At 41.2% G+C, this 11,800-nt stretch overlaps 1 protein-coding gene across 1 annotated transcript; it reads right to left on the bottom strand.

The window, feature by feature from the left end:
• Positions 1 to 439: 439 nt before the first annotated feature.
• On the bottom strand, positions 440 to 8,351 carry LOC147639055 (uncharacterized). Its single transcript, XM_086793360.1, has 3 exons — positions 8,232 to 8,351; positions 7,761 to 8,143; positions 440 to 526 (listed from the first exon to the last, which is right to left on the bottom strand). Exons 1-3 carry the CDS (start codon positions 8,329 to 8,331, stop codon positions 440 to 442), a joined length of 570 nt encoding a protein of 189 aa, XP_086649486.1. The 5' UTR covers positions 8,332 to 8,351.
• Positions 8,352 to 11,800: the final 3,449 nt, after the last annotated feature.

Consider the following 11,800-nt stretch of genomic DNA (forward strand, 5'->3'; position numbering starts at 1 on the left):
TTGTGAGCATGGGAGCATGGGAACAAGCTCTAGTGGAGCATGGGTTAGGACTAACCTTATGGGTTAAGGTTAGGGTCAGGCATCCAAGGGTCACACATGGGAAATGGAGAGTCAAGAGTCACTTGAGGGCCCTCCTATATAATAGGGGCATGGGGCACACTCAAGGGAGGCTTGGAGGCTTGGAGGATTGGGCTTGTGAGGCCAAGGCTATGTTATGCTCTCTTGTGTAGAGGATCATATCTACTCACTTACCATTTCACACTATAGCTACATGCTATTGGATTGGAGTTATACCTCTTGATGGTATGGGGCATCAAGGTAGAGGTATGATGTATTTCATTTCTAATTCATGTGTGCATCCCTTTGGGCTCGGGGGTGGTTAGGTGGATGAATTTATGCATGTTTATGCATAACAATTATCTAGAGAGGTCTTAGGGTTTTAACTATTTGTAAGATTTTTGTTGATGTAATTGTGTTGGAATACAGGCAATATTCTCCATTGTGCCTCAATACAAACAAATAAAACCTGAACAACATTCAATCAAAAATTAAAATTGAGAGAAACAAAACCTTTCAATAGAATGTGAAGTTTGAGCGGCGATAAACATTGGCCCTGATAGTGTATTCAACTGTGTATTGAGAGAGAGAGAGAGAGAGAGAGAGAGAGAGAGAGAGAGAGAGAAGTGCAAGTCAACTCTCATGCAGCCAAAACAATGAGAGAACAATGAAGATAATCATACTTGAATCAAAGAATGTGTTCAGTTGTGCATTGAGAGAGAGAGAGAGAGAGAGAGAGAGAGAGAGAGAGAGAGAGAGAGAGAGAGAGAGAGAGAGAGAGAGAGAGAGAGAGAGAGAGAGACCTGATAGAGTATTCGCTTGTGTATTAAGAGAGGGAGGGAGAGAGGGATAGAGAGAGAGTCACTGTAACTATGGGAGAGAGAGAGTCGTTGTAACTGAGAGAGAGAGAGAGAGAGAGAGAGAGAGAGAGAGAGAGAGTCATACATGCTCAACAGAATCCAAAGCATAAGAAATCTTGCAAAGTATCCATGTGGAAGAAATCACCTCCTTCTCACTCTCATATTCCTTCCTTGCTAAGATGTTGGCAAGGGTAGAATGTGTAGAGTTGCCTACCAAGAATGATAAATCATACTTTTAAAGCTCCATCAAAATAAAGGACACATACATGCTCAACAGAAGCCAAAGCATAAGAAATCTTGCAAAGTATCCATGTGGAAGAAAACACCTCCTTCCTACTCTCATATTCCTTCATTGCTAAGATGTTGGCAAGGGTAGAACATGTAGAGTTTTCTTCCAAGAATGAGAAATCATGCTTTTAAAGCTCCATCAACAACTTAACAAACTTGCATGCTAACGGAGTCATCTTTCTCACCAAATAAGACATTGATAGAAGCAGTAAAAATTATAAAGTGCTTACGAACAAAGCTTATGAACAAAGCATAATATTTCTTACCAAATAAGATAGTGATAACAGAAGCAATAAAAATTATAAAGTGCTTATGAAAAAATCATCCTTACCACAAAGAGAAGAACCAAGAAAAACTTCTCAGTATTTATATACTTCCTCTCTGTAGGAAGCATCACATGCCCAATGCAGTAGATTGGCGATATAAAACCTTTTTCACCTTTTTGAAATACAATAGTCCCCAAAGCCTCTTTGCTAACACTCAAAGATACTTAGAACTCCTCATCCCAATCATTGCTTCATCATTGCCTCAAATATGGCTTGATGTGCATCAGTCCAAGCATAATCACATGGTTGAAAAGTAAGACGATGATTAAGCGGTAGAGAAGCTATGCAAGGTCCTCCAAGAAATGTGTGTAATACTTAACTTTCTTGATGAAAGAACAATTTGTGAGTCTATTTGGGAATAGGTAGAGAAATAATAGCCTCCACCTTATCAGGATCCATAGAAATACCATCAAATAAAACCATATGGCCTACAAAATGCACCTTGGCTTCAGCAATGTGACACTTTGAAGGGTTGAGAGATCCTTGATCCTTATGAAGACTCTCAAAATCTTGACAAACCTTCTGAAGGTGCGTAAACTTGAGGAGTAGATGTGTTATGGTGGCCTACTGCACCTCCCAAGATAACTCCACACATTCACTAATGGAATAAGCAATAGACGACAACCGTCATAGGGTACTTGCCAATGCTCCAAGCTCATGTCCCTTAAGGCTCTCCAAGATCGCTTGTAGAAGCAATAGACGACAACCGTCATAGGGTACTTGCCAATGCTCCAAGCTCATGTCCCTTGAGGCTCTCCAAGATCGCTTGTAGAAGCTCCAATCCTCTAATCTCCACCTCCACTATGTCACTACCAAGTCGCTCACAATTATAATGCAAGGCAATCGTCCTCTCACTCTCCCACACACAAGCATAGAAGAGACACATGCACTAAAAGTACACTCTCTCCCTCTCTCTCTCATACATAGGATAAGACAATAGCTCTTCACCGCACAAAGGGGGATTGTGTCTTTCCATTATTAGAAATTATCTTATATACAACTAGCCCTTATTCAAACTTGGGCGCCCAAGATTTCTAACTAAAGCCTTGGTGACTAGCCATTATCTCATAATGTACCACATTTATAGTACCTTTACAGAACACTTATTAATGTCCTCAATGGGAGGAGCATCTTTGTTAATCCAAAATGGGATTTAACATCCCCCCTATCTGATGTAGGTTTCTTCCTCAAAACCTCTTACTAGGTCAAAAGACATGGTCATGACGTGATTGAAGCTTTTTTTAGGGTTCTTCAGAATGGAGAGTGTGACGTCCAGAACCCAGTGTATATCATATCTTCAAATGTGACATGCATGTATCTTGGTAGACACCTGAGGCGATGATAATAGAGCATCATCCCTCGTTCATTAGGGCCTATTAATATCAAAGCATAGCTGCTCTGCATCGTGTCCATCATATCTTTCCTTTGGCTGATCAATGAGAACTATGATCAATTTTAAAATCTAATTCTTCTTTTTTTAATATTATCTACAAGTAAAGAATGAAAAATTATTTAGAAAAAGTAGATGCTCAACTTACTAGGTTTCCCCTTTGATTTTGATATCACACCCCTAAATGGAGGTGGGATTGGGACATGAATAAATTTATATGTATAAGTTGGTAGATGGAGGGGGAAATAGCTAGGAAATTCCTATTGAAACAATCTCTAACATACTTTCTAATTTGTTGGGCTCCACTCATCTACAGATATCAATCAATAAGAATTCCATTTCAAAATATTTGTGGCATCCCCAAAGGTACAAGGAACATTTTCTCATCATCTCACCTCTTTAAGAGTGGTGCTCTTACAAGCTGGCAACCAAATGGGCTGTTTTTTCTTCCTTTCCATTGAATAACATTTTCTCATCATCTCACCTCTTTAAGAGTGCTGCTCTTACAAGCTGGCAACCAAATGGACTGTTTTTTCTTCCTTCCCATTGAATAACATTCCTTAACTAAGGCTCAAAGTCTTCCCATTATGGTCTAATAATCAATTTAAGACTTCTATTCTTTTCTCTCCCATAGGGTTTTGATTAATGAAGGTTTTGTGATCAACTTATGATAAAGAATAAAACTTGATCGAATGGATTGGCTTTGAGTACATGTAACTTCTCTCTAACGATCACTTTAAAGTCTCCTAATCTTTTCTTTCCCATAGGGTTTGAAGGTTTTATGATTAAAGTTACGATAAAGAATAAAACTTGATCGAATGGATTGGCTTTGAGTGCATGTAACTCAATGTAATCAAATGGTATTTAATTTGGATCCAATTCTCCTTCATACCTTTACTTTGTACATCAACAAACCCTTGATCAAATGGGCTGGCTTTGAGTACATGTAACTCAATGTAATTAAATGGTAATTAAATGGTATTTAAATTGGATCTAACCCTCCATATTTTGCAACTTCAAGAAGAAGACTATAGTAAACATAGGAAACTTCATCAAACTATATTTTGCAACTTCAAGAAGAAGACTATAGTAAACATAGGAAACTTCATCAAACTATGGAGGGACCACTAGAATAATATAACTCAATGGTGCTTATCAGTTGAGGAACTCAAAGTCAATTGTGGAGGGACCACTAGAATAATACAAATTAAGGGTGCTTATCAATTGAAGAACTCAAAGTCAACATTAGAATATCATCTATGGACTCACATCCGTGCTAATCAAGCAAGGTAAAGATGCCCAAAAGATCAAAGCAACACTGTTTGAATACCCAAGATCGGCATTGTCTGGCAATCCAAAATTTCACCCCCCCAAGCCACGAAAGCTCTATAATGCTTTCCTTCTTTCTGCCAACATCATTGTGCTTCAAGAAAGTCACACCAAATAGCCACCAAGTTTTCAAAAAGATGCTCAAGAAGCATCTAGATTCATTCAGTGATGTTCTATAAGTTGTCCATAGTTCATGGTTTACCAATATACTTGATAGGCTAGGTGTCCTAAATTATTCCATTCTCATGGACAATCTACTCTCATTCACACTCGCCTTATCAGCCAACCTTGTCACACATCAACCACCGATTCTCTATCTCAAACCATGTGTAAGAGTCAAAGAAATAGAATGAAGAGTGTTAAAGAAAGGAGCTTGTTGGAGGATTCATTAAAAGATGCTTCTACACATGGGCCCACCTTTTGCCTAATGCCCATGTACACCACCTGCTGCAATATCTCCATGGGCTCTACATGTAATAGACACATAAACACTATTATTTCATGAACTTACATCTATCACTTTCCATGTCACCTTGATAAGCTACCTACCATTAGGGCCTCCCAAAGCTTCCAATCACTTTGCCCTGCATCTAGCTATAGATTGGTCCTGAACTATACCACTTAACCTTGGGTGCCACCTTCATGGTGTATCCTGGACCATCCACTTCCTAACAGTAGCTTCAAGCAGCACTTCCTACTCAAACGACGATGAAGATGAGAGAGACCTTTCCACCCCAAGGCACCCTACAAGACTTCCAAGACAATGCTCGCCTCATGGCAGAGTGCAGTACCTCTTGGTCCCCACTTGTCCCTGGCATGTCTTCGGCTCCTCCAACTGTTCCTGTAGCCCTAATGGTAGCTTCTACATTCGCTTCCATGGACAAGCTAGCCAAGCTTAAGAAGGAGCTTGAAGATTTGAAAAGGTTACAATAAGAGGATGTGGTCGTGGCAGCGCTCAGGAAGGAGATCCAGAAGCTCGAGGTCAAAGATCCCAAGACGAGTCCATGGTGCCCAGTATGTAGCTCACAAGGCCATCTTCCAAATGGTTGTCCCACCAAGAAATATTGCTCATTTTGCTCAAAGGTGGGCCATGAGGACAATGAGTGTTACTATCTCATGATCCCAAGACGAGTCCATGGTGCCCAGTATGTAGCTCACAAGGCCATCTTCCAAATGGTTATCCCACCAAGAAATATTGCTCATTTTGCTCAAAGGTGGTGGGCCATGAGGACAATGAGTGTTACTATCTCAAGGGACTTTGCCTTATGCAACAACAACTTAAGCAAGGTGCCACCCCGCTTAATCCCTTCGCCGAAGACTACATGGTGACCCCAACCAGTAGTGCTTCAACTTCTGCCCAAGCCCCTAACCACCAACCAAACCCAACACCCTTCTTAAACCCTTCTTGAACCCTCAATCAGCTGGAGTAGCGACCCCCCAATCCCAAGATTATATTAACCCTGTCACCACTATCCCCTCCTACTTAGCTGCCCCACATACCCTTCCCTCCCCCATGGCTAGTTTTGTACAAACCCCTCCATTGTCCCAGGCCACATCATCTCAACAGGGAGCTCAAGTAACCACGGTAGCAGACACCAATACCCCTTATCCCGGAGCAACCCTATCATACAACCCCCTGCTTATGCAAATCCCATATCAAGAAGGCACTCTCCCAACCTATCAGCCATACATCCCACCCATGCCGGTCCCACAAACACACCAAGTCTATCAAAACTCACCCCCGGTGGTTCATACGGCAACTCCTCTAGTACCTCCAGCCGCTAACAACACTTACGGGGCCAGGACTAACCAAAGGTTTGCTAATCGCCGTCCTCCCAACAATCCCACCCGGCCTCTTATATGCTACCGATGTGGGGGGAGCGGCTACATGATGCAAGCTCAATGCACTATACCAGAGGGCTCACCCCCATGCCTCCATTTTCTGGAGGTTCGAGACCATTACACCTGTGATTGTCCTAAACCCCATTGGTTAACATGGTGGCAGCTGTAGTTCCATCTCCCAAGGTTGACACTCCAATAGTAGTGGTAGTGGTGCCACCTCCCACTGCTCGCACTCATACTGGTGGCTGTCACCCGGTCCCAAGGAGCCCCAAAGACACCAACTCCTCCTCTTGATGGTGCAATTTATCCATCCATTGTGGAAAAAGCTTATAAGGGGTGCATCTATTTAGCGAGCCAAGAGCAGTGAGCACAGAGCAGTGAGTAGAAATAAAGTCCTTGTGAAAGTGAGCAAGTAGGGGCATGGTATGATGTTAAGTGAGCATGTAATGTTAAAGAGAAGAGTGAAACCATAGTGCAACTCTATAATGAACAGAACAAAGAAGACTAAAAAAGTTTAAAAATGACTATTGCAAATAAAGCATTTTCAAATGAATGGTGCGGATATAAAAAATCACTATAAAACTCATACTACTTGGCTCGCTAAAAAGACGTTGAATTGGTCATTGAGCTACTAATAGAAACAAACTATTGTTTGCAACCACATGGAAACCACAGCGACCAGAGAGCATAGAAATCAAGCCATTCAGATGCACACCAATTTTAATAGCCATACCCACTGACACAACAATATAATACTCTTTAGAAACCATAACCATAGGATTTAAAATTTTTATAATCCAAATAAAAATTGTCCAACAATCAGCTACATGCTATTGAAAAAAACATTCAGAAGCATAACATCCATCAAAACATTACTTCCAATAGTCCCAAAAAAATGATTGTCTCAATTAAAAAAAGACTATCTCTAATGGCATTCTGATGTAGACATGTGATCCTCATAACTGCAAGAGACACAAAGAAAAGAAAATAAGCTTTATCAATACAAAATTATTCTCTACTAACATATTTATCTTTTCAACATGCATACCTTTGCTGAGTATGGTTCTAACAGGTGATCATAGATCCGCTCATCCTTGTCTAACATTATGACATTGCGATCCATAAATGCTGCCACTAGCCCAAGAGTTCCAGTGCCAGCAAACAAATCCAAAATCGTGTCCCCAGGACGACTGAAGACGGAGACGATGTATTTGCTAAGCCGCTGACCTCTCTGACAACCGCCCCGCCATGGTCTACCCTTTCTCTTCACCAGATCCTCCGATGGCACTCTTGAAAACGCACACAAACCATTAACCATATGCCATAAAGATCACCGAAAATCATTTTAAATTCTATCTTGATTTGAATGCATACATACATGTCAAAGATAAGATCTTGCCCTACATCAAGATCATCACCTAGTGCCAAATCCCTTAGTTGATCCCCATGCATCACAAAGCTTGTAGCAGGAGATGTTGAGCGAACAAAAACAGCCAATATTAGACAAGTGACCTACAAGCAAAGACACATTGGTTGTTCATGCATTTTCACCTAAAATGGGACAAAGAAGATTTGCACAAATGACAGCCCCAAAGAGAACAACACCAATACCTGGGTAGTAATCATTTGCCCCATCTTCTTCCCAATAGGTGGAGTACACCTCACAACCTGTCTATGATAAATGCCAAACCCAATGCTCTGTGCAACCTGCTCAATGGTCACTCCTTCTTCCATAGTGTAAAGGCATGTAAAGAAGCCTCGATCCGAGAGACAAGAATCAACAACTTTAAAAGTAGAGTCATACATGCCATCCCCAATCTTATTCCAATATGGAACCTTGTTTGCAACACAACCTCCAATGATGATATTTGAGGGGAAGTCTGCAAATATCAACTCCACACAGTAATCGGACCCTCTACTTTTGACATTCCCTACTGTGCAAATAACATTCATGGCATCAAGCACTTGCTTTCCCAATGAGGATGCATCCTCCATGTTCACAAAAGTAGCTGCAAGGTCCTCAATACTGACATTGAAGGCATAAATGGTTCCTATAGACAGGTTTTTGACATTTAACACACATAGTCTCAAGTCAAAACAATCGGATCACGATAGAGATGAGGTAGGAAGCTCACATACCTGGAGCTTGCAATGTCTTGGTTATGATGTCAGTTGGTTGTATCCCGCCTGCACTACTATTGGATGTCTGTTGTTGACTCTGCTCCCTATTTGCTTCCATTGCTCGATTCACCTCCAATGCACGATTCACTATTTCCCTCCCTAAATTCACTGGCAATGACTTACGAAAAGAAGCCGATGCAATCGATGTTGCATGTGATGTGGATGTGGCCTCATTATGATCAATTTGCTGGCTACGAAGCTCCAATATAGACTTATGTTGGCGATACAGATCAAGCTCCTCCTCAGGCACATGGTTTCTTTCAAGGTCCAACCACCACGGGCAGAAACGAGACTCTATGCTTGACATGGCCTGTTCAATGACAAACATGGGTAAACACAACTCACCCTCAATATGAACATGTTTCTCAATCATGGATTCAAAATGACAAATTCAATCACTTACTCTTCCAAGCTTCAAATCGGCATACATATAAGATTGATTGTCAACACAAAGCCACACACTAGCGAGAGGGGGTAAAATATCCAATTGGTGCTCCTCAATTTCAGAAAGCAACCATCTGCAAGCCAAAGCACAAATGATAAAACAACACACAGAAAGAAGCATGCATGTTTTTTAACAAGGAATATCTGGGTTATGTTGGAGGAAAACCTATAAACGACTCGCCGTGCAGCACTTTGTAGGCCTGGTTGATGGTCAATATCATGGCTAAATTTTATGCCTCCTTCGTGCACTTTGAAAGCCCTTTTGAAGTACTTTCTTCTGCATAGAACAACAAAAGAGGTGAATCGGCTCTCACCTGGCAACCTGACTCGATCGGCATTTTTAATATCATTTTGGATTCTCAAACCCAGCTCCGTGATCTGAAGCCAGTAGGAGTACATGTGCAGCCATTCCCTAACCTTTGTCTTATCATTTGGCATACCCTCAAGTGATCGCACTGCAACCTGAGAGTTGTCCAATAGCTTGACAATGTGAGCCTTATCTGTGTCTCTGATGCAAGCAGAACCTATCATATTGAGCTTTTCCTCTGTGGCCACATGATTGCTTGACGCGTGCCATGGGAGGGAGAGCACTGCACACCAAAAGGCCTCACCGTTGGAGGGATCAGCAATCCTTGCATATTTTGATGTTTTTCCTCTGTAGAGAACTTCTACCTTTCGAGTCACATTCTCCCTAGCAGACTCGGCAAGTGGTCCATTTGATGCCTCATCAATTTTTTGCTCCATCTCATCCTTGAACAAGAGCCAAGTAATAATCTGGATTGGCAAATGAAGCCAACTAGGCCTTCCTCTGGTAGATGCACTCTGCATCTCTCTCTCAACCCATAGCTTGTCCTCATTGTCCAAATGTGCCATGAGAGTTGTTAGGTCGGACTCTCCCAATCTTCTTAGTTGAAATAGACGATCACCAAATGTGGTTGGCACAAATGCATAATCATGCGTCCTACAAAACAAAGAAGAAATATGTTAATATTCTTGAGTACAAACAACTTACTTGACATAGAAGGAGACTCTGATAACAAATTAACTTACTTGTTCAACCTGGACAATGAAAACAAAAGCTCACCCACATCCCTCCGCTCGAACACATAAAATTTACAGAGAACACAACAATGCATGGAAAAATCCCCTTGAAACCCTGTAATAAAACACAAAATTAGGAAGGACAAAGAAGCATAAGAAACTATAACATCCCAATGAGAACTCACCTGTAGAAATGCAGTCCATCCAAGCATTGTGTCGATTATTACCATCAAGAATATGCACCATTTTTCGGCTCAAGTACGGACCCCACTCGGGGTCAAGTGCAAGAGTTTCCTCAAATTGTTGATTCACAGTCCTCCAATGCTCATCCCAAGATTCCTCCCTCTCTTGTGTCAATGGTGTCTCCTCCCCTTCCAAGTCCATAATTGATACTGTGAAAGCTCCCATGCTCTCAATGTACCCACCTAGTTTTTTGAAGCTTCGAGTAAGAGATTTATCTGTTGAGGGAGAAACCTTTCGGATTGCCTCCGTCTGGATCATCCTACAGAGAGGAACACGTGGAGGTGGAGACCTAAATTTGACTCCTATCCTATCTAAAAAGGCTTGTGGAGTAGATGTCTCTAGAATCTTCCCAAAAATATCAACCTTATTTTTTTTCTGCTTGCTTCCTTCAGTTTGGGTTGTGACAACTGTTTCTTCTTGATCCTCTAGTGGATGTGTGTTCTCTTCCCCCTCTATCTCTCTCCCAGTATCCTCAGTATTCTCACCTTCATCCTCATTATCACCACCTTGAGTATTCTCACCCTCATTTTGATCACCTTTATTTTCCTCAATTGCCCCCACTACATTTTGTCCATCCTCCTCATTTCTTTCATCACTATGTAGATGCTGCCTATCCATATCCACCTCCAGGTTAGTGTCATCTATGATATGTACCGCATGCTCTGTAGTAGTAGGGTTTGAGGAGGCGGCTTGCTCCAAAGTGCTAGAAAAATCAGCTTGCCTCCTTGTGTGTCTCGATGAGCTCTCACCTGGGCCAACCTGCACACTCTTTTTCCGCTTAGCAAGAGGTAACTCATCCATTTTTGCACAACAAGAACCTTTCAAGCAAGATGCTCTAGTGAAATGACTCGAACTCATTTGAAAACCAGATAGCCATGCAAAAATACAAGAACAAATCTTCAAATAGTATTGTACTCGTATTGTATAATTAATTGATTATTTTAACAACAAATTCAGTAATACGACACAAACTTAAAGAAAAGGTGGCACATTCACTAAAGAGATTAAATTCAGTACTGCAACACAATCATCAAACAAAGGTGGCACATTCACTATCCAACAAAACGGCCAACTCATTATAACGAACAGAATATCTTTGAGATTATCATATGGAGTGCTTTGGCCCAAATTCCAAGGCATTCAAAGCCGTATTGAATATTTTAAAAAAATCTCCATTGGAAAATATTTACGGAGCCCTTTTCAGGTGATCAATTCAAGGCATTCAAATTTATTGGAAAATATGTAAAGATTCGGTAGCCCAAATCTGAAGGCATTCAATATTGAGTACTAATAAACTTTAGAAGTGATATTTCGCAATCCAACACTTTTTTAAGGACAAACTTTTTTCTTTTTGTGCTATTGTTCTTTAGATGCACATGTTTGCTAGTCTCCTCTCTCGACTGTGTGAGCCGTTTCTCAACCAAGAAGACATCAAATGTGAGTTTTTTGAGCTTCTTGTATACACAAAGTCTGCATAATATAGACAGTAGTAAGAGAGACAGTCTATGCAATGTGTTTGAGACAACACCATATAGATAGCATGTTCTTACACTACTCTCTCCAAATTTCTGCCGCCGGGGGGATCCCCGAAGCTTGAAACGAACTCAAAATCGTGATGATTTTGTCAATGCTCGGCAGCAAAACATCCTATTATTTTGTGCGCTGAGCGGGCGCAGAAATTAATTCAAGAAAAATAGCAAGAGGTAACACCGCACATCTCATACTGTGTGTGGAGTGTGGCAGCAGCAAAACATCCTATTATTTTGTGCGCTGAGCGCACAAATTCATTCAAGAAAAAT

Source organism: Cibotium barometz, chromosome 4, assembly GCF_041138505.1.
Source record: "Cibotium barometz isolate CiBa-2024 chromosome 4, ASM4113850v1, whole genome shotgun sequence".
Classification (NCBI taxonomy): Eukaryota; Viridiplantae; Streptophyta; class Polypodiopsida; order Cyatheales; family Cibotiaceae; genus Cibotium; species Cibotium barometz.